Below are 20,171 nucleotides of genomic sequence, written 5' to 3'. Positions count from 1 at the left end.
TGGCCCTTGGGGACAGCGGTGTGACGAGGGGTCTTGGTGTGCAGGCAGCCTTGAAGCAGCTCCCGAAGAACAAGGTCCCCAGCATGGCTGTAATGATCAAGAGCCTGAGCAGGACCAACGTTGACGCTGGTGCCGTATTCAGGGATCCGACTGGTGAGCGGTGGCCGTGCCCAGTTGGGCTGGAGCTCCTGGCCGTCGCTCCCAGTGGCTAACGGGTCCCCCTCCTCGTCCGCAGGAGAGATGCAGGGCACGGTGCATCGTCTGCTGCTGGAAGAGAGACAAAGCGAGCTCAGGCCGGGCTCGGTGCTGCTCCTGAAGCAGGTAGGAGACGCGGAGGCAGATTTGCGGCAGCAGCGAAGCGTCGGGGGCTTGTTTCTGCCCCAGGTGCTGCTGCCCCACTGCCGGGCTCGCATCCTGGCGGGGGGACACAGGCCATGGGGGGGGGCTCCTCCTGCTCCTCCCCGCGCTGCGGCCGGTGGCACAGGCAGAAACTGGAGCTCTGGCCCTGACCTACCCCCCCCTGTCCTCGCAGGTGGGCGTCTTCTCCCCGTCCCACCGCAACCACTACCTCAACGTTACCCCCAACAACCTGCTCAAGATCTACCCGCCGGAGCCCGAGGGCAGCTTCTCGCAGCGGGAGGTGAGGGAGGGCACAGTGCTGCTGGCCCTGCAGGGACAGGGATGCTGGGGACCCCCCCAAGGGGGGGGGTGTCTGGGCTGTGGGGTGCCTGGAGAGCAATAAGGGGGGAAGCTTGGGAGGGATATGAATCCTCCCCTGGGCCCCCAGCTATTCATTTCTGCTGGGTTTTGCAGGTCCCTGCGCAGGCAGAGCTACTCCCAGGCCACCTCACACACACCCCCCAGGGTGTCCCTGCCCCTGGGGACTGGGGACGATTGAGGAGGGGCAGCCACGGCACAGAACAGTCTCGGGGGGGCTTCCCCCTGCACCCGCAGAGCCCCGGGCCCGGGCGAGAAGAGCCGGCGGGAGGTGACGGCGGCGACATGGGTGAGTTGGACCCGCTTGGGTGGGCAGGAAAAGCTCGATGTCCTGCGGAAAACAGGTCCTGGGGTTGGGCAGGGTCTCCCCTCCCCGGTAATGCCAAATGGTGGTGGGCGGGGGTGGGGGGGGGTCTTGTCCCACTGTACGTGGAGTCGATTCCTTCTCTACACACATGTAAAACTCAGGCATTTCGTCTTCCCTGTGCCCGTGCAGATGACCTGGACGGGATCCTGGGGGAGCTGCCTGAGGATTTCTTCTCCTCTCCGGCCCAAGCTGACTGCTGCTGACCTCGGGGGGGGCTGTGGCACGGCTGTGGGGCCGGGGAGGTGGTTACTGCTGGCCCGGCCCAGGCTGTACCGTGGCTCAGCGAGGATGCCAAGCAAGCAGGTGAAGCGCCGGCCGGTCGCCTGCTCCTTTCTCTGTTCATCTGTTGTGTTTGTTCTGGAGCCAAGAGCTTGGGGGGGTGTGGGGTGTGGGGTGTGGATGGACACGGCCTCAGCACCTGTCCCCACAGGGGGTCAGCCCCCCTCTGCTCCCAAACCCGCATTAAAGGGCTGTTCTGTCCCTGCATTGCCCTCTCTGTTTACGTGTCACCATCCTCTCTGCCGAGCTGCAGCACCCCAAACCCTTCTTCTGTTGGGGTGGGGTGTCCTCTCTCCCTCTTCCCCCCTCCGTGGGGTGTGAGGTGCCTTGCGGGGTTGGTGGGAACCCAGATCCCAGCCCAATCCCCCCCCCCCCACCTCCCCGGGACTGTCCCCATCTCGCACCCACCAACAGGTTAAACTCCCTGGCAGCCCCACGACAACAACGTGACTCTGTTTACAACCCTGGGGGAGTTATTTATAGGGCAGCCTGGCTCGGGCTTCCTTTCTTCGTGGGGCGCAGCCTTATTTATAACCCCCCACCCAGGCGCAGGAGGCAGCTCGCTGTGCCCCCCCCCCAGCCTCTCCCTGCCCTCCCCGGGGTGCCCATGGCCCAGGAAACCTTCGCTTTCACCTCTTCTGCCCTGCGCTCGCTGCGGCTCCAGCGGGAGCTGTTGGAGCAGGAGGATCGCCGCCGAGCCCTGGCTCGGGAATCGGCCACCAGAAGGTTCCTACCGGCCAGCCCCCGGCCCCCCCTGACCCCCCCCCGGCGGCCCCAGTACTGCCGGGACCCCGCCGTCCACAACGCCCTGTACACCGGCGACCTCCTGCGCGTCAAGAGCATCTTTAAGGATGAGGCCACCGCAAATCTGATCATGGAGACGGTCAGCGAGGAGCTGGTGTGGTCCCCCGAGCAGGGTACGGGGGGGTTGGGAGGTGGGGGGGGGGGGATGCTCCTTGTAAAATAATGGGGAGGAGGGGGGGGCTGAGGGAAGCCAGGGTGAGGAGTGATGGGTGAGGATGCGGCTCCTCGGGGGTGGGGGGGAGGAGGGGTCACTGTTCTAATTTGGGGGTGGTGGGATGATGCCCAGGGAAAGGTTGAGGGGGGGAAATCCTGGATTTGCTCCCACCCCCCACCCCCCAACTCACCCCAAGGGCTTTTCCTAGGTGGGAGTGGAGGTTGGGTGGATGTTGGGGTTCAGAAGCAGCCCCCTGGGATTTCGGGGGGGGGGGGGGGGGTGTCCGGTGTTGGGTTAGAGGTGAGTGGGCAGGCGTGGAGTGACACCTGCTTCCCCCCCCCCCCCCCCAATCCGGCAGGGCTGTGGGTGCTGAGCCCCCGGCGGCAGCAGACCTCGGCGCTGCGCATCGCGGCCGCCCGGGGCTACGGCGACTGCGCCCGGCACCTGCTGCTGCGGGGGGCCGAGGTGGACGCGGTGGTGGGGGGCCAGGCCCCCCTGCACGACAGCGCGGCCGCCCCCCGCCCCGACTGCGCCCGCCTGCTCCTGGCCTTCGGGGCCGACCCCAATGTGCTGAGCGCCGAGGGCTCGGCCCCGCTGCACCTCTGCACCTCGCCCGACAGCCTGCCGTACGCCCCGCCCCCCCGGCACGCCCCTCCTTTGCATGTGTGACCACGCCCTTGAAGCCACACCCCCTCGACCACGCCCAAGAGCCTGCCATCTGGCCCGCCCCCAACACACCCCTCATTTGCATGCAAAGCCACACCCCTCCAATATGCCTGACAGCCTGCCCTATGCCCTGACATGCCCTTCATTTGCATGGGAGGCCACACCCTTGAAGCCACACCCCCTCAACCACGCCCAAGAGCCTGCCATCGGGCCCGCCCCCAACACACCCCTCATTTGCATGCAAAGCCACACCCCTCCAATATGCCTGACAGCCTGCCCTATGCCCTGCCATGCCCTTCATTTACATGTGAAGCCACACCCCTCCACCATGCCCCAGAGCCTGCCATATACCCTGCCCCCACTACGCCCTTCATTTGCATGTGAGGCCACACCCTTGAAGCCACACCCTCCCACTGCGCCTGACAGCCTGCTGTATGCTCAGCCCTTGCCACGCCCTTCATTTGCATGCAAAGCCACACCCCCTGAAGCCACACCCCTCCAATGTGCGTGACAGCCTGCCCTATGCCCTGCCACGCCCTTCATTTGCATGTGAGGCCACACCCTTTAAGCCATGCCCCCTCCAGGCTCCAGCCAACACGGCCCAGCAGGCCCTGGCCCTTGATGTGCTCATTTGCATGCCAGGCTCCACCCACTCTATCAGCATGCCAGGCTCCACCCACTTGACCATATTCAGGGGTATGCCAAGCCCCACCCCCAAATAAGCCCCTCCCACAGCCTCCCGTACATGCCAACACCCACCTGCCCACAAAGCCCCACCTGCACCCTTAGCCCCGCCCACCCAGACACCCTCATCTGCATGCTAGGCTCCACCCCCCACCCAACCCACACCCATTGCTTCTAAACATCCCACCGAGACAGCTTGCCCCGCCCCCTACGTCGGAGCCCCGCCCCTGACTCCAAGCCCCGCCCCTCCAGTACTCCCTGGGGGGACCCACTGTTCCCGACCCCACGCTGCAGCACCCGGGTCCCAAGGGGGTGGCCCTGGGGGGGATCCCACGGGGTCTCAGGGGGTCCCAGGAGTCTCAGGGGGGGTTCCATGGGGTCTCAGGGGGGTCCCAAGGGTCTCAGAAATCTCAGGAGGGGTCCCATGGGGTCTTGGGGGAGATCCCTGGAGTTTCAGGGGGGTCCCAGGAGGTCTCAGCGGAGCCTCAGGGGTCTTGGACAGGGTCTCAGGAGTCTCGGGGTGGGTCCCATGGGGTCTTGGGGGGTCCCAAGGGTCTCAAGGTAGTCTCAGGAGTCTCAGTGGGGGTCCCACGGGGTCTCGGGGGGGGGTCCCAGAGATCGCGGGGGGGGGTGTGTGTGTCTCAGGGGTTCAGGTGTGTCCCATGGGGTCTCAGGGGAGTCTCAGAAGTCTCAGGGGGGTCCCAGGGGTCTTGGGGGGGTCCCACAGGATCCTGGGGGGTCCCAAGGGCCTCAGGGTAGTCATAGTGGGGATCACAGGGGTTTCAGGGGTGTCCCATGGGGTCTCAGGGGGGGGTCTCAGGAGTCTCGGGGGGGATCACAGAGGTTTCAGGGGTGTCCCATGGGGTCTCAGGGGGCTCGGGAGGGTCTCAGGAGTCTCGGGGGGGATCACAGGTGTTTCAGGGGTGTCCCATGGGGTCTCAGGGAGCTTGGGGGGTCTCAGGAGTCTCGGGGGGGATCACAGGTGTTTCAGGGGTGTCCAGTGGGGTCTCAGGGAGCTTGGGGGGGTCTCAGGAGTCTCGGGGGGGATCACAGAGGTTTCAGGGGTGTCCTGTGGGGTCTCAGGGGGCTCGGGAGGGTCTCAGGAGTCTCGGGGGGGATCACAGGTGTTTCAGCGGTGTCCCATGGGGTCTCAGGGAGCTTGGGGGGTCTCAGGAGTCTCAGGGGGGATCACAGAGGTTTCAGGGGTGTCCCATGGGGTCTCAGGGGGGGGTCTCAGGAGTCTCGGGGGGGATCACAGGTGTTTCAGCGGTGTCCCATGGGGTCTCAGGGAGCTTGGGGGGTCTCAGGAGTCTCAGGGGGGATCACAGAGGTTTCAGGGGTGTCCCATGGGGTCTCAGGGGGCTCGGGAGGGTCTCAGGAGTCTCGGGGGGGATCACAGGTGTTTCAGGGGTGTCCCATGGGGTCTCAGGGGGCTCGGGAGGGTCTCAGGAGTCTCGGGGGGGATCACAGAGGTTTCAGGGGTGTCCCATGGGGTCTCAGGGAGCTTGGGGGGGTCTCAGGGGGGATCACAGAGGTTTTCAGGGGTGTCCCATGGGGTCTCAGGGGGCTCGGGAGGGTCTCAGGAGTCTCGGGGGGGATCACAGAGGTTTCAGGGGTGTCCCATGGGGTCTCAGGGAGCTTGGGGGGGTCTCAGGGGGGATCACAGAGGTTTTCAGGGGTGTCCCATGGGGTCTCAGGGAGCTTGGGGGGGTCTCAGGAGTCTCGGGGGGAATCACAGAGGTTTCAGGGGTGTCCCATGGGGTCTCAGGGAGCTTGGGGGGGTCTCAGGAGTCTCGGGGGGGATCACAGAGGTTTCAGGGGTGTCCCATGGGGTCTCGGGGGGGGTCTCAGGAGTCTCGGGGGGGATCACAGGTGTTTCAGGGGTGTCCAGTGGGGTCTCAGGGAGCTTGGGGGGGTCTCAGGAGTCTCGGGGGGGATCACAGAGGTTTCAGGGGTGTCCTGTGGGGTCTCAGGGAGCTTGGGGGGGTCTCAGGAGTCTCAGGGGGGATCACAGGTGTTTCAGGGGTGTCCAGTGGGGTCTCAGGGAGCTTGGGGGGGTCTCAGGAGTCTCGGGGGGGATCACAGAGGTTTCAGGGGTGTCCCATGGGGTCTCAGGGAGCTTGGGGGGGGTCTCAGGGGGGATCACAGAGGTTTTCAGGGGTGTCCCATGGGGTCTCAGGGGTCTTGGGGGGGGGTCGCAGGGGTCGGGGTGGAGGTGGGGATGTCCCCCAACCTCAGCTCACCCACATGTGTGCGTCATGTGTCCCATCTGTGTCGTGTCCCCCGTCCCGTGTGTCCATCCCTCCCCCCCCCCCCCCCCCCAGGTGTGCGGAGCTGCTGCTGGCGCACGGGGCGCGGGTGAATTTGGGGACGCGGGACCGCCAGGCGACGGCCCTGCACGTGGCGTCGCGGCGGGGGCTGGTGGCCCACGTGGAGCTGTACCTGCGCCACGGCGCCGACCCCTCGCGCCGCACCCGCCAGGGCGAGACCCCCCTGAACGCCGCCTGCGCCGCCGCCGAGCGCCCCGAGGACGCCGGCCGCTATCACCGGGTGGCCGAACGGCTGCTGGAAGCCGGCGCCGACCCCGGGGCCGCCGGTCGGAAGGACCACACGCCGCTGCACCACGCTTGCGGCAACGGGCAGCCCCGGCTGGTGCGGCTGCTGCTGCGCCACGGGGCCGAGGTGACCGTCCCCAACTGCGCCGGGTACACCCCCATGGACTGCGCCCTCCACGCCGTCGAGGAATACCGGCACCAGCGCCCCGAGGAAACCATCGCCCTCCTCCTCGACCACGGCGCCGGCCCCGTTCACCCCAAGGTGGGCGATTTGGGGCTTGGCTGGGGGGTTCAGGGGTGCGTGTGCGTGGGGGGTGTCCCCCGTGGTGACATCTCTGGTGGCAGATGCTCAAGTTCTGCTGCCGGCACCCGCCGGCGCTGGAAATGGTGCTCAACGCCTACGACCGCATCCCCCCGGCCGAGAGCTGGGTGGGGGCCGTGCCCCCGGAGCTGTGGGAGGTAAGGGGAAAGGAGTGCGGTGGGGTGCGCCCCCGGGGGTGTCCCCAAACCCCACCTCGCTCCCCCCCACGCGTCTGTGTGTCCCCCCCAACCCCAGGAGCACCGGGATTTCTACGCCTCGGCGGCGCGCATGGCGGGACGACCTCGCCGCCTGCAGCACCTCGCCCGCTGCGCCGTCCGGCGGCACCTGGGGCCCCGCTGCCACGCCGCTGTCCCCAAGCTGCCCCTGCCACCCGCCCTGCGCCGCTACCTCCAGCTGCCCCTCGAGGGGCTCATCTCCTGAACGGGGGCCCCCCCCCGCCCCACACACACACACACCCCCAAACCGCGTGGGAGGGAGGCGAGGAGGGGGCCAGCAGCGCTGTGTCTGTCTCCCATGTGTGTGTGTGTCCCCCCCTCCCTCCCCAAGTGTCCTGGTGTGAATAAAAGAGGTGGCAGAGGCGGCTCTCGAGGTGTCTGCGGGGACGGAGGGGACAGACAGACCCGGGGAGGGGACAGACAGACCCCGGAGGGGACAGACAGACCCGGGGCGGGGACAGACGACGCCGGAGGGGACAGACAGACCCCGGAGGGGACAGACAGACCCGGGGAGGGGACAGACAGACCCGGGGAGGGGACAGACAGACGCCGGAGGGGACAGACAGACCCGGGGAGGGGACAGACAGACCCCGGAGGGGACAGACAGACCCGGGGAGGGGACAGACAGACGCCGGAGGGGACAGACAGACCCGGGGAGGGGACAGACAGACCCGGGGAGGGGACAGACAGACCCGGGGCGGGGACAGACAGACCCGGGGAGGGGACAGACAGACGCCGGGGCGGGGTCAGACAGACGCCGGAAGGGACAGACAGACCCGGGGAGGGGACAGACAGACGCCGGGGCGGGGTCAGGCGAGCCCCGGGGTCAGCCAGGACCGAGGGCGGAGTCAGCCCGGGGGGGCGGGGTCAAACGGGCCAGGGGGCGGAGTCAGCCCGACCCGGGGGCGGAGTCAGCCCAGGAAGCGGAGTCAGGCACGCCCGGGGGCGGAGTCAGCACGGGGAGGGGCGGGGTCAGGCACCGGGTACCCCCGAGGCACCCGGCGCCCCGCCCCCACGCCGTGCTGGCTGTGGCCACGCCCGCCGGGCGCCCCATCCGCCCAGACGCCACGCCCACTTCCGCTCCAGCCTGGAGGCGTGGCCCGCACGGCCCGCCCCGCCCCTCCGCCGCCACCGCCCTCCCCCCATGGCCACGCCCAGTGGGCGGGGCTTGTCTGCGCGGCCGTGACGCGTGGCGCGCGCGCCTTTAGCCCCGCCCCTCTCCCCCCGCGGCGCTGGCGCTGTGACGTGGCGCTTCCGGCGCGCGGGCGGCGGCGGGACGCGGTGAGTGCGGGCGGGGAGCCCCCCCCCCCCCCCCGGGACACTTGGGGCTCACTGGGCCCCCCCCGGGGTGTCAGGGATCCCCCGTGCCCCCCGCCCCGGGCCTGTCAGAGACCCCCCCGGGCTCCCCTGAGCCTCAACGAGACCCCCCCCCTCGGGGCTGTCAGGGACCCCCCGGGCCTCACCGAGACCTCCCGGGCCCCCCCCTCGGGGCCGTCACGGACCCCCCAGGACCCCCTGGGCCTTACCGGACCCCCCTATCCCTCCCCCGGGCCTGTCAGGGACCCCCCCTGGGTCTCCCCGGGCCCCCCTCCCCCGGGCCTGTCAGGGACCCCCCCCTGGGTCTCCCCGGGCCTGTCAGGGACCCCCCCTGGGTCTCCCTGGGCCTGTCAGGGACCCCCCCTGGGTCTCCCCGGGCCCCCCTCCCCCGGGCCTGTCAGGGACCCCCCCCTGGGTCTCCCCGGGCCTGTCAGGGACCCCCCCTGGGTCTCCCCGGGCCTGTCAGGGACCCCCCCTGGGTCTCCCCGGGCCCCCCTCCCCGGGGCCTGTCAGGGACCCCGCGGGACCCCTGTACAGCCCCGGGCCTGCCAGGGCTGCCCCCCCCCCCCCCCCCGTCCCCCAGCCCAGATAAAGCCCCCCCCGCACCCCCCCACCCCCCCCCCCAGGGGGTTTAACTCTCCCCAGCTGGGTCTTGTCCCACCCCCGCCGGGCTGTGCCGCTCCCCCGGGGCAGCCGCGGAGGGAACCGGGAAGGTTTTGACCCCCGTTAACGGGCTCCGGGACCCCGAGGGGCTTCAGGGACCCTCCGCCAGCCCCCGCTGAGCCCGCGGCTCCGTCCCGCCCTGGCCCATTCCAGCTCGGGTTGTCGTTCCAGGCGCTGCGCTCCCGAATTGGCGCGTGGGAAGCGAGAGCATCGCCCTCCTGCCAGCGGGGACGAGGTAACTACCCCTGAGCCGTAAGTTCTGCCTCCTGACAAGCCGTCCCGCCGCCGCCGAGGTGCTGTCGCCTTCCTTGCCCACCCCTCGGGACTGTCCCACGGGCTTTTGCTGGTTTAGTATCTCGGTAGCAAAGAGGAAGCGCCTGCTTGGAAAGAAATCTCTCTTCCCTCCAGCTCTTCGTGCAGCGGGAGCAGCAGCGGGATTTATTTTAAGGCCGAACGTGAGGACGAAGCAGCCCCGGGGGGGTCCCCGCCGCCGCTGCCACAGGGCTGGTTTGTGCCTGACACGGGGGGGGAGTGGGGGGCTGCGTGGAGCGTGTGTGTGGGGGGGTGTTGAGGCACAAAACAAGCTGCCGGGCTGAGGGGGGGTGGGAATCCAGCCCGCTCCGGAGATGGACCCCCCCGCTGCCACCTTCATCCGAGGGGTGGGGGACGAGGTGACGGTGGTGGCCGGCGTCGTGGTGCTGGTCCTGGCTCTGGTCCTGGCGTGGCTGTCCACCTACGTCGCTGACAGCAGCAACCAGCTTTTGGGAACGATCGTGGCGGCGGGGGACGCGGCCGTCATCCGGCTCGGCAACGTGGGGACGGCGGGAGCGGCCGAAGCCCCGGAGCCCCCCGGGGTCCCCGAAAACCCAGAGGAGAAAACAGAAGAGGAAGGGGGAGCAGCATCGGGGCCGGCGGTGGAGCAGGGGGACAGCAGCGGTCCCCCCGACCCCGCTCTGGAGCGGCTGCTGGACATCCGGAGCTTGCCCAAAAGGACCTCGGCCACCGAGCCCAGTGCCCTGGGTAGCCAGGGGGGGCCACCCGCCCCGGGGGGGAGCGACCTCTGCTCCGGCTTCATCAAAATCCGGCTCAAATTCCTCAACGACACGGAGGAGGTGGCTGTGGCGCGGCCTGAGGACACGGTGGGGGTGCTCAAGAGGTGAGTGCTGAGGGAGAGGGGGGGACCCAAGGGAGCGCTGCCTGGCACCCCCCCCGCCCCTCCCCTCAGCTCTTGTGCCCCCCCACCCACGTACAAATAGCACACCCCCCCCTCCACTGTTCTGCCTGAGGCCCGGGGAGGGTTTTGATCTGTCCTCGCTTTGCTGAGGGATCCCTCCAAAAATATCGAGGAGGTGCCGATTTTCAAATAACAAGCTTCAAAGATGAGACGGTGCGTGGGGGGCGGTGCCGTTGCTGCCCCCTCCTCCGAGCCAGGACCCTCACGGGGTTTTTACAATGGGGGGGGGTGTGGTGTTTCCCCCAGCCCCAGGTCGCTTTAGGGGCACCCGTGAGCCCCGTTTCCAACACTCTTCCCTCCTCCCGCAGCAAATACTTCCCGGGCCAGGAGAACCAGATGAAGTTCATCTACCGGGGGCAGCTGCTGCAGGACCAGGGCCGGACGCTGCGCTCGCTCCGCATCACGGACAACTGCGTCATCCACTGCCACCGCTCCCGCGGGGCCGCCGCCACCCTGCCCGACGCCGGCGACGCCGCTGCCGTCCCCCCCGACGCCGGCGGCCTCCCTCCCCTGGACGCGGGGAACTTGATGGTTCCCACCGTCATGGTGGTGCTGGCGGTCGTCTGGTATTTCCGCATCAACTACCGGCAGCTCTTCACCGCCCCGGCCACCGTCTCTCTGATCGGTGTCACCGTCCTGTTCAGCTTCCTGATGTTTGGGCTGTACGGACAGTAGGGACACGAGCGGGAGGTGCCGCGGCCGCTGTCGCGTCCCCGTGGGGCCGCGGCGTTAACGGTGACCGGAGCCAGCACGTCAGGAGCTTGGCGTGGCCTTTCCCAGGCTCCGTGCTGGACTTTATCCCCCCAAAAGGGGTTTTGCTCCCCGCCCCAGGCACTGTCCTCCTCCCCTCCTGGCCCCGCGCTCCGGAGAGGAGCCGTCTCTGGGGCAGGATCTGGGCGCAGCGGGGTACGAGCACCGGAACGGGCTGCGGCTTCCTCTCGGGAGACTTTTTTAAAGCAAATAAAAGGTGTCACGTCAGCCCGAGCGCTCGCCTTCCTGCCTGAGGGGCTGCTGTCGGCGGAACCGCAGCTGGCTCACCACCCTGCTGCCCTCCCCAGGCTTTTGGTGCTTAAAAAAAGAAAAAAAAAAAAAAACAAAAAACGACAGCCCCAGAAGTAGGTTTTGGTAAATGGAGTGGTGGGAGCCAGGCGGGGCGATGAGAAGGGTTAATCACGTTAATTAAGCGAGGCGCCGGCACCGCACAGATACCAAGTTGAGATGCAGTTTTATTTACAGGGGCAGCCACAACCCACTAATGGGACACACAGACCTTACAACGGCTCAACTACCCGTACGGGATGGAGTACGTGCGCGAAAATACAAGTCTCAAGCCCGGGAGGGCTCTGGGCGGCCACCGGCTCTGCCGTGGGGGGCGGGGGGGGAACACACGGACCTGGGGAGGGGTGGGGGGGACGCACCGGGGCACAATCGAAGCCCCCCCCCCAGCCCCGTTACACATCTTGGACCCCAAATTGCAGCGCCTCTCCTGCAGCTGAAGGGGCTCAGCCTGTGTGTGTGTGTGTGTTGCCCCCCCCCCCCCCCCAGTCACTGTGTCTTCCTCAGGCAGTTGGGGGGGGGGGGAGCCCAGGGAGGTTCCCTCTGTGTTTTTGGGTGCCCAAACCCCCGTTTTTGGGCCCCGGGGCGCGCGAAGGCCAGCTCGGCGTGCTCCGGTGGCCAGGTCGTGTCCCCCCCCCGCCAGCTCCCAGCCCCAAAGCTCGGCTGGGAGCTACAGCTGACTGCAGTGAGGAGGGACTGTGCGGGGGTCCCCACGCAGCTGGGGCCCCCCCCCCCCGGCAGTTTGGGGTGCCCAGGGCTCTGTGGGGACCCCCCCCCCCAACACCACCCCGGGTCCTGCCACGGCACTAGCCTTTAGCAGCAGTTTTAAAACAATAATGAATCCAGAGTCGAGAGCACCATAATTTGCAAGACCCACCAAAAGGACCAGCCACCCCGCCCCGAGACTGGGGTGTCCCCTGCCTTCCCCCCCCCCCCCCCCCCCAGGGACATACAGCCAAATTTGGGGTGTCAGACAGCTGTTGGGGGGGGGGGTACAATGGAGGGGGGTGAACGAACCCCATCCCCAACACAACCCCTGCACTAGAAAACAGCCAAAGCAGGGGGGGAGGTATGGGGGGATGTGGTGTCCCCAGGCCCGCACAGCGGGGTGCCTGTCCCAGCTCCCCCCCCCCCCCCCCAAGCCAAGAACCGGAGTCCATGGGGGTGCAAACACCAGTTGGAGCTTTTGGGGGGGTCCCAAAGGCTCCCCCCCCCTTGACTGCAGCAGCAGGTCCCCAGGCATGTGGGGACAGGGACACAGAACTGCCCTGAGGCCACCAGCCTGGGGATATGAGATTTGGGGGGGGGGGGGTTGGGGGGGGGTGTGAAACACGGGATGTCCCCGGCATGTTGGAGTCCTCCCTCCCCACACAGAGGCCAGTTCAGAGCAGCAAAGGGCACAGCAGCTCTCCCCCCCACCCCCCAAGTTGGGGATGGAGTCCCTGCTGTGCCCCCCCCCCCCCCCCCAAACACAAAGGATGCAGCATGCAGACCTGCCCCCCCCCCCGCCCAGGGCCTCGGCAAGCCCTGTGCAGGCCCCAAACACCCCCAGCAGCCAAATCCAGCCATTTACAGCAGATTTGGGGTGCATGGGGGTCCCCACTTGTTGCCTTGGAGCAGGAAAAAGCCCCTTCCCAACATGCTCCCCCCACCCCCATCCTGAGCCAGCCCGACCAGCGAGCGCTGGCCCGGGACATGGAGAAGGGGAGCAGCCCCAGGCCAGGGACTGCCCCCCCCCCCAAAATCCCTGGGGGCAGGAGGGATCTGCACCCCCCTCCCATCACCTAGCTGCCCCCCACCCCGCTGGGGTAAGGGTGCTCCGGAGGGGCGAGCGTGGGAGGGGGCACTGCTGGCTTTTGGAAGGGAAGGGGGGTGGGGTGGGGTTGTACCCCCATCTCTGAGCGAGATGCCCCCTCAGAGCCCTGACAGGAACCCCTCCCCGTACAAAAAAAAAAAAAAAAAATACGTCACAGAATAAATAGAGGCACCGGGGAGGAAGGGGGGCAACTTAATGGGGGCTCCCAAATCCAGCAGCCCCCCCCCCGCCCCCAGCAATGGCCAAGTCCTCCCTCCTTCACCCCCCAGGTACCCGCTTTGTGTCCGAAACGCGGGGCTGTCCCCGGCGGGGCGGGAGGGGCTGCCCTGGCCCGTGTCTGTCCGTCTGTCCGTCCCGCCCCCCCCCAACAGCTCCGCTGCGCTCAGTTGATGTCGTCGTAGATGCTGGGGGTGTGGGGCGCGGGGGGTTTGGGCTTCTTCTTCTTGCTGGAGCCGAGCCCCGGGGCGCCGCTCACCAGCCCCAAGTGGGGCTTCTTCTTCTTGGTCTTGCGGGACTCAGAGTTGTTTGTACCTGGGGGAGGGGGGAGAAAGGGAGGAGATGGGGGTGTTGGGGAACAGCTGAGCCAAAAGAAACGCCCCCCCCCCCCCCCCAAAATCAGTGAGGATCCCCCCCATCACCAATCCATACCCAGGAAAAATGGACCCCCCCAAAACGCCGCCCTCACCCCGGGAGGGTGGGTGACAAGATGTCCCAGTAGGTGCTACAGGGACTCTTCGAGGTGGCTTCGGGGTCTGTCCGTCCCCTCTTGTGCTAGGGAGGGGCCAGGATCGCCCAAGCTTTGCCCCCACAGAGGGGTCTGTGCTGCAGGATTTGGGATTTGCGCCCCCCCCCACCCCCCCTCCAAGCACTCACTGGCTTTCGAGGAGGCCGAGTCGGAGGGCGAGATGTCGGAGGAGCCGTCCCACTGCAGCCGGCTCATGATGGCCTGGCTCTCCGCCACCTCGAAGCTGTCGTTCTCCACGCTGCTCTCCGCCTCGGGCAGGGACCTGGGCACAGGCGTTATGGGGGGGGGGGGGGGGGGCACAGGCGTTACGGGGGTCCCCAGGCCCTGGGAGGGATGGGGGACACACACACAGAGCCTCCCCTCGATGCGAGGGAGATGCCAAGGGCTCGATCCAGCTCCCCAGCACCCGGCTGGGTTCCATATCCCCACCCCAGCCCCCCCAAACCCTCCTTGTCCCCGTGGCTCACTCGGGACCTGGGTGCCCTGTGCAGCCCCCCCCCAGTCTCATCTGCACTGGGCAGCGGAGCCCTGTCCCTGTCCCCACACCAGGACGGTGGCCCCCCAGGACCTTTTTGGACCCCAGGACCTTTTAGGACCCCGTGTGTGTGGTCACTTACGCGGAAGGACCGAGGAGGTAAACCCGGACCGATCTCCGCTGCTCATCCGTGTGCTGGGGACACCGCAGGGACCTGATGGAGGGGACACGGGGCTGAGTCAGGCGTTTTGCTGTGGGGGCCCCCCCCCCCCACCTCCTCAGCTCCCCTGGGGACCCCACCCAAAGCCCCCCCCCGCCCCAGCATGACACCGAGCAGGGAAAGCCCAGGACCCTCTCACCTGGTGCACATCTTCTTGGTGTGCTCGGAGATGACCCCGCATTGCTGGGGAGAGAAGGGACGGGTGAGTGGGCAGAGAAGCAGCCACGCAGCCCCCGCTGCCCCCGGCTGCGCTCCACCATGATGGCCCTGAGGGATCCCCCCCCCCCAATCTCCCGGTGCTGTCCTGTCCTCCCCCCCAGACAGAGCACCCACCACCTCCCCCGTGATCAGGACCTGCTGCCCAGCAGGGTACAGGGGAAAAATGTACGTCCCCGTCCCCATCCCCAACCTGGCAGCCAGCCCCACCAGGACGGAGCTGAACTGGGAGACACCCCAGGAGTCCCGGTCCCCACGTGCCCCATCTGAGTGGGGACAGGGCTTCTGCCCCCACCGGTGCCTCCCGCCCCCCCCCGCGGCGCTGATGGGCCCCACGCACCGTGGTGAGCAGCGTCCGCAGCTCCTCGGGGCCCAGCGTCTCATAGTTGATTCCTGCCGAGTTGCTGTACTGGGGGGGACACACACACACACGACACACAGAGATGGTTGGGGGGGGTCAGTGGTGGGGGGGGACAGGACCATCCCAGGGGACAGAAAAGGAACCGGGTGCTGGCTGCCCCCCCCCCCCCCCACCCCATGGCTCACCTTGAAGGGATCGGGGTTCCCTCCGATCTCGCCTAAAAGAGAGGAGGGGGTGACGGGGGGGGTGTCCCTGTCCCCCCCCCGGTGTGTGTCCCCCCCCCACACGCTGCCACCAGCGCCACCCAGGGAGAGCTCAGCCTCTGCGCAAGCCCCGCCCCCCCGCGCGCAAGCCCCGCCCCCACCACAGCCCAATCCCGGCTGCCACTCCCTAAGCTCCGCCCCCGACGCGGACGCCCCGCCCCACAACGATGCGCCAACCCCCTCTGGCGCGCCAAAGCCCCGCCCACAAAGCCCCGCGCCCCAAGCCCCGCCCCCCCAAGCCCCGCCCCCTCACCATTTTTATGTTTCAGGGACTTGGACCTGCGGGGCGAGTTGGGGTTCTGCAAGGGAGAGCGGGGGCGTTGAGGGGTGCACAGTGCCCCCCCACACACCCCCCCGTGCCCCCCACCCCCACCCCCCCCCCAGCCCCCTCACCTTATCCGATTTCCTCTTCTTTGCTACGGGGAGAGGCAGAGAGGGGACAAACTTTACCATTTCTGGTGGATTTAGCCCCAGCAGCCGCCACCAGCCCACCCTCCGCCCCCCACCCCAGGACGGGGTGGGGCAGTCGGGGACCCCCCCCACTCAGCTGCTCTCACCCCCGGCATGCGTGCCCAGGACCGGGGTTCAAGGGCCACGGGGGCAGCCGGGACGTGTCCCCCCCCACGTGCCCCCCGTGTCCCCCCCAAACCTTTTTTCTCGGAGCCGTAGGACCAGTCGTTGTCGTTGATGTCGTCGTTGTCCTCCTGGTCGCTCTCTGACTTGTTCATGTTGTTGCTGCTCGCGATCCTGCGCGAGGAGGGGAGGAAGGTCGGGGACCCACAGCCGGGATCCTCCCCGGCACCCCCGGATCCCTCCTACCCCTTCCCCCACCCTCCCCAGCACCCCAGGATCCACCCTGCACCCCACCAGCCCTGCCATGCCCACCCCAGAACCAAGACAGGGCTCCCCAGGAGCCACCAAGGGACAGAGCCAGGATTCCCGATTTGTTTTTCCAGGAAGGAAGGAAGGAAGCAACGCGGGTTAGAGCAGGAAAGTGGGACTCCAAGATTGGGGGGGGTGTCAAGGATGCGCACCCCCAAAATGAAAAGCAAGGAGAGGGGAGAGCCTGGATGCCCAGTTTCCATCCCAACATCGCGACGGGGGTGCCCAAAACCTCCACACTCTCCCCCTCCTCTCCCCGCACTCACACACCCTCAGTCCCTCCTCGTGCCTCAGTTTCCCCACGCAAGGGGGGAACCACAGGCGTCCCCCCCGCTCGGCTTTTTTTTGGGGGGAGACACACACACACACACACGCTGACCTCCGGTTGGCGATGCGGCTGCTGTTGCGGCCCATGCCCAGGCACTTCTCCAGGTGGGGGGCAAAGCGGGAGGCGGCGATGCTGCGGCTGCAGTTGGGGCACACGCACTCCTTGTTCTTCCACTGGTTGTAGACCTGCCCGAAGATGTCCACGCCGGGCTGGTCCACGATCTCTGCGGGAGGCACACGCCGTCAGCCCCCGCTCCCCTCCCAAAACCACCCCGTGCCCCCCCAGCTCCGGCGCTTTGCTCTGGGGGGGGGGTGTGTGTGTGTTTGTGACTCTCCCTTGGGCCACTGGTCCCTTCCCAAACCCTCCGTTTGGCTTCAGGGGCCTGAATCCAGCAGCAAGCGCAGCCACGCTGTGTGGGGGGGTGTCTTTCCCCCCTCCCCAACCCAGCCGTGCCCCCCCCCCCCCAGGGCAGAGCACCGCACCTTGGGGCAAAATTTCTGGGGTTTGGGATTTACAAAATGGCTCCTCTGGGACAGGCTTGGTCACATCCCTGCAGCACTAGGAGGACGCTTTGGATCTTTAATCCTCCTCGGTGCCGCTTGTACCCAAAATCCTCACGCGTGGGGGGACCGATCCCCGCCCCCCCCCCCCCCCCCCCCCCCCCCAAGCCTCTCCCGGTGGCACCGGGAGCGTGCCGCTCGCCCTGTCCCCGTTGCCAGCGTCCCCGGGGAGCTGCGGGGCGCTCACCGAAATCCTTCATGCTGTCGGGGTCCGTGTCGTCCAGGAAGAAGTAGCCGCACTTGACCGCCCGGTGCACTTCGAAGCAGAGGCCCAGGCAGGCATCTTCCACCAGGTCCGTGTAGATCTCATGCGCGATGGCCTGGAGGGGGGGGGGGGGGCCGGGGTAGGGGGGGGGAAAGGAGAGGGGGGCTGTTAGAGGTATGGGGACAGCCGGACAGCCCAGAGTGGACGGACAGCCAGCCCTGGGGCTGCTCACCTCCAGTTTGCTGTTATCCAGGCCAGACAAAGACATATCCTCCATTTTCATTTGCAACTGCTCGCGGAGAAGTCACGCCGAACGCTCATAGCACAGGACACGCGGGGGGGGGGTCTCGCTGAGGGGGGGGGGGGGGAAATGGGCAGGGGCCACGCTGGCACCTCACCTGCAGCCAGCAGACACACACCCCCCCCACACCCCCCCCCCCCGCCACCTCCTGCATCCCCCCCCCCAGCCAAAACCCCAGCTCATGCCCTGGGGAAAGGGCAGGCACCGAGACTTGTGGGGTGTCACCGAGCCCCGAAAGGCAGAGGTAAACCCCCCAGGTATGAGGAGGGGGGGGTGGGGGGGGCACAGGGGGTCCCCCAGCCTAGCATTGACCCCCTCCCCATGAGGAAAGGAAGATGGGGAAGGGTCCTGGATTCGTACCCGCTGTCTGGCCCCCACCAACTTGAAGCACAGCCGCTCCCCATACTTTTTGTTTGGATAAAAAAGCCCCCCCCCCTCCCCCCGGCTGTCATGGGGGGGGGGGACATCCCCTGTACCCCACTGACACCCCCACTTCCCCCCCATCCCTCCCCCCAGGGCCAGCTGGGGTGGGAGGGGCTTTTTTATCCACATATGCCCGGCCATCACCAAGGCGTCAGGCCCCCCACCCCCAAAATTGTTTTTGGATTGCAGGTGGGCACAGGGGATTTGGGGCGCCCCCCCTCGTGCACCTCAAAGCTGCCCCCCTCCTCCCCCCAGAGGGGTGGTGGGTTTTGCTGCATCACCCTCCCTCGAAGCTGATGGAGGGGGGGGGAACACAAGGCAGGGACAGGGACCACTGTGTGCGTGTGTGTGTGTCCCCCCCCCTCAGAGGACACCCCAGATCCCCCTCCAACAGCAGGTTAAAAGAGGGGGGGGGCCCCAAACTCACGCCAAGACACCCCCACCAGCACTGCTACCAGCACCCACCAACGGCCGGCGCTGACCAGTGGTTGACATCCCCCCCCCCCAACGTTGCCACGGAGCGGGGGGGGTGGTTCTGACCCAACCACCAGGATTTGGGGGGGGTGTGGGTGGGGGGTGCCCCCCCCCCCCCTTTCCCACACCCCAACACCCATTTCCGGGCCTGAGCCGGGGATTTCTTCCCTCCGCCACAGAAAGAGGAAACACCGGCTGGCATCGGCTCAGACCTGTGCCCCCCCCGCCCCGCCCCACGGGACCCCCCCCCCCGGGTTAAGAAGCTGGTGTGGTGCAGGCAGAGGCCGGGGGGGGGGGGGATATGGGGGGTTGGGGTCCGGTGTTACCCACCCCAAACCTCCCCCCCCCCGCCCAAGCTGCAGGCAGGCCAGCGGGCAAGGTCCGGAGGAGCCAAACAAAAGGGATGCAGGGACCCAGTTTTTTTTTGGGGGGGGGGGGGGGGGCTGCACCCAGCTTTGGGGCGAAAGAGGGGGGAGCTACACCCTGCCTGCCCCCCCCTCCTCCTCCTCCCCCCCCCCGCCCCGGGGTGATGCCAGTTTGGAGGGGGGGGGGGGGGGGCACACGGCTTGGAAACCCCTGAAGGAGCCGCTGCTGCATCAGGCTGGGGATTTGGGGGGGGGGGGGGGGGGCGCAGCTGGAGAGCAAGCGAGGGGGAAGGGGGGGGGGGGGGGGGTCCCAGGGCCTGCGAGGTCCCCAGAAAGGGTGTGGGGGGCCGCGGGGGGGCAGAAAAGGGAGGGGGAGGTCACGGGGGTCTTTTAGGACGGGGGGGGGGGGGGCGCACAGGCGGGGCGGGGAGGCCCCGGGGACCCTTGGGGGGGGGGGGGGGGGGGGGGGCCTGGGGTCCTCCGGAGCGGGGTGACCGGTCCCCGCTCCGGTGCCGCAGGGCCCCGCGGCGGGGCGGGGCGCCGGGAGCGGAAGCTGCGGGTGGGTGGGTGGGTGGGTGGGTCGGTCACTCACCGGCGCGGTGGGCCCGTCGGGGCCGGTGGGGGAGAGGGAGGGCGGGGGGGGGGGGCGTGTGTGGAAAGGCGGGGGATTGGGGGGGGGGGGGGGGGGAGGGAGGGGGAGGTCAGCGTCCCCCGCCGGTCCGTCGCGGGGCTCGGCGGCGGCTCGCCATGCTCGGCGGCAGCGCCGCCCGCCCTCCCGGGGCCGGGGCCGGAGCGGTGCGCGGGAGCGGGCGGGCCTGGGCCTGGCGCTCCCTCCGCCCGGCGGCGGCGGCGGCGGCGGCGGCGGGGGGGGACCGGGAGGGGCGGGGCGCCGCACCCGGCGCGCACAAGGCCCGCCCCCCCCCCCGCACCCGCCGCCAATGGGGAGGCGCCGTGAGGGGCGCGGCCAATGGGAGGGGAGCGGCCGTCGGCGCCGCCGCCGCGCGGGGCCGGGACCTTGTCGGAGGGCGGTGGGGGGGGGGAGGAGGGGGGGGTGTGGCTTAAAGGGGGAGCGGCTAAGAGGGGCGGGGCCATGGAGGGGGCGGGGCTTGGGGGCCTCCCTGCGGGCGCCTCGGGGCTTCCCCCCCCCCCACCCCCGGGTTCCTCCACAGAGACCCCACGGACCCCCCGGCCCTACGGACCCCCCCTTCCCAAGGATCCCCCGATCCCTGTGGATCCCCTCCTACCCGTACAGACCACCTCTGGTGACCCCCGTGCCCCCCCCTCCCCGATACTGATTCCAATGAAGACCCCCCCCTAATCCTCATCACCACAGACCCCCCCCCACCCGCGATCCCAAAAGATCCCCCCCCGCCACGAATGACCCCCACCCACTCTCCACCAGCAATCCCTATGAACCCCCGTGGATTTCCCCCCTCCCCATCTCCACGCAGGCCCCCCAAAATGGCCCCGAGGGATCACACACACCCCCGTGGGTCCCCCCCGA

At 68.4% G+C, this 20,171-nt stretch overlaps 4 protein-coding genes across 6 annotated transcripts; 3 read left to right on the top strand and 1 right to left on the bottom strand.

Moving 5' to 3' along the window:
• Positions 1–33: 33 nt before the first annotated feature.
• HROB (homologous recombination factor with OB-fold) lies at positions 34–1,570 on the top strand. The gene is made up of 5 exons (XM_042787419.1): positions 34–153; positions 236–321; positions 533–640; positions 814–1,006; positions 1,214–1,570. The coding sequence occupies exons 1-5, from the start codon at positions 84–86 to the stop codon at positions 1,285–1,287; spliced, it is 531 nt and encodes a 176-aa protein (XP_042643353.1). The 5' UTR covers positions 34–83; the 3' UTR covers positions 1,288–1,570.
• Positions 1,571–1,670: 100 nt separating this feature from the next.
• On the top strand, positions 1,671–7,186 carry ASB16 (ankyrin repeat and SOCS box containing 16). 2 transcript variants are annotated; one of them, XM_042787393.1, is made up of 5 exons: positions 1,894–2,280; positions 2,680–2,947; positions 5,996–6,488; positions 6,572–6,685; positions 6,783–7,049. In XM_042787393.1, the coding sequence occupies exons 1-5, from the start codon at positions 1,971–1,973 to the stop codon at positions 6,966–6,968; spliced, it is 1,371 nt and encodes a 456-aa protein (XP_042643327.1). In that variant the 5' UTR covers positions 1,894–1,970; the 3' UTR covers positions 6,969–7,049. The 2 variants fall into 2 exon arrangements, with proteins under 2 accessions (XP_042643328.1, XP_042643327.1); XM_042787394.1 differs by having other exon boundaries at positions 1,671–2,280; positions 5,996–6,685; positions 6,783–7,186.
• An 806-nt stretch (positions 7,187–7,992) lies between these two features.
• Positions 7,993–10,955, top strand: TMUB2 (transmembrane and ubiquitin like domain containing 2). 2 transcript variants are annotated; one of them, XM_042787431.1, is made up of 4 exons: positions 7,993–8,044; positions 8,915–8,995; positions 9,152–9,899; positions 10,286–10,955. In XM_042787431.1, exons 3-4 carry the CDS (start codon positions 9,370–9,372, stop codon positions 10,650–10,652), a joined length of 897 nt encoding a protein of 298 aa, XP_042643365.1. In that variant the 5' UTR covers positions 7,993–8,044; positions 8,915–8,995; positions 9,152–9,369; the 3' UTR covers positions 10,653–10,955. The 2 variants fall into 2 exon arrangements, with proteins under 2 accessions (XP_042643365.1, XP_042643366.1); XM_042787432.1 differs by having other exon boundaries at positions 7,999–8,044; positions 8,915–8,978.
• A 228-nt stretch (positions 10,956–11,183) lies between these two features.
• On the bottom strand, positions 11,184–19,525 carry ATXN7L3 (ataxin 7 like 3). The gene is made up of 13 exons (XM_042787430.1): positions 19,260–19,525; positions 17,337–17,454; positions 17,087–17,219; positions 16,391–16,562; positions 15,779–15,876; positions 15,523–15,545; positions 15,383–15,428; positions 15,052–15,083; positions 14,846–14,914; positions 14,429–14,472; positions 14,212–14,283; positions 13,723–13,856; positions 11,184–13,380 (listed from the first exon to the last, which is right to left on the bottom strand). The coding sequence occupies exons 2-13, from the start codon at positions 17,385–17,387 to the stop codon at positions 13,232–13,234; spliced, it is 1,023 nt and encodes a 340-aa protein (XP_042643364.1). The 5' UTR covers positions 17,388–17,454; positions 19,260–19,525; the 3' UTR covers positions 11,184–13,231.
• Positions 19,526–20,171: the final 646 nt, after the last annotated feature.

This window comes from Tyto alba, unplaced genomic scaffold (assembly GCF_018691265.1).
Source record: "Tyto alba isolate M040663 unplaced genomic scaffold, T.alba_DEE_v4.0 Super-Scaffold_12, whole genome shotgun sequence".
Taxonomy (NCBI): Eukaryota; Metazoa; Chordata; class Aves; order Strigiformes; family Tytonidae; genus Tyto; species Tyto alba.
The sequence above is the reverse complement of the archived record's forward strand: the minus strand, read 5'-3'. Positions and strand labels throughout refer to the sequence as shown.

Coding starts and splice junctions, on each gene's coding strand:
- ASB16 (XM_042787394.1), top strand. CDS start 1,971: ATGGCCCAGGAAACCTTCGCTTTCACCTCTTCTGCCCTGCGCTCGCTG. Junction 2,281..2,679: donor GGTGTGGTCCCCCGAGCAGG/GTACGGGGGGGT, acceptor CCAATCCGGCAG/GGCTGTGGGTGCTGAGCCCC. Junction 2,948..5,995: donor ACCTCGCCCGACAGCCTGCC/GTACGCCCCGCC, acceptor CCCCCCCCCCAG/GTGTGCGGAGCTGCTGCTGG.
- TMUB2 (XM_042787431.1), top strand. CDS start 9,370: ATGGACCCCCCCGCTGCCACCTTCATCCGAGGGGTGGGGGACGAGGTG. Junction 9,900..10,285: donor ACGGTGGGGGTGCTCAAGAG/GTGAGTGCTGAG, acceptor CTCCTCCCGCAG/CAAATACTTCCCGGGCCAGG.
- HROB (XM_042787419.1), top strand. CDS start 84: ATGGCTGTAATGATCAAGAGCCTGAGCAGGACCAACGTTGACGCTGGT. Junction 154..235: donor CGTATTCAGGGATCCGACTG/GTGAGCGGTGGC, acceptor CCTCGTCCGCAG/GAGAGATGCAGGGCACGGTG. Junction 1,007..1,213: donor AGGTGACGGCGGCGACATGG/GTGAGTTGGACC, acceptor GTGCCCGTGCAG/ATGACCTGGACGGGATCCTG.
- ATXN7L3 (XM_042787430.1), bottom strand. CDS start 17,387: ATGAAAATGGAGGATATGTCTTTGTCTGGCCTGGATAACAGCAAACTG. Junction 14,915..15,051: donor GGAACCCCGATCCCTTCAAG/GTGAGCCATGGG, acceptor TGTCCCCCCCAG/TACAGCAACTCGGCAGGAAT. Junction 14,473..14,845: donor TGCGGACGCTGCTCACCACG/GTGCGTGGGGCC, acceptor TTCTCTCCCCAG/CAATGCGGGGTCATCTCCGA.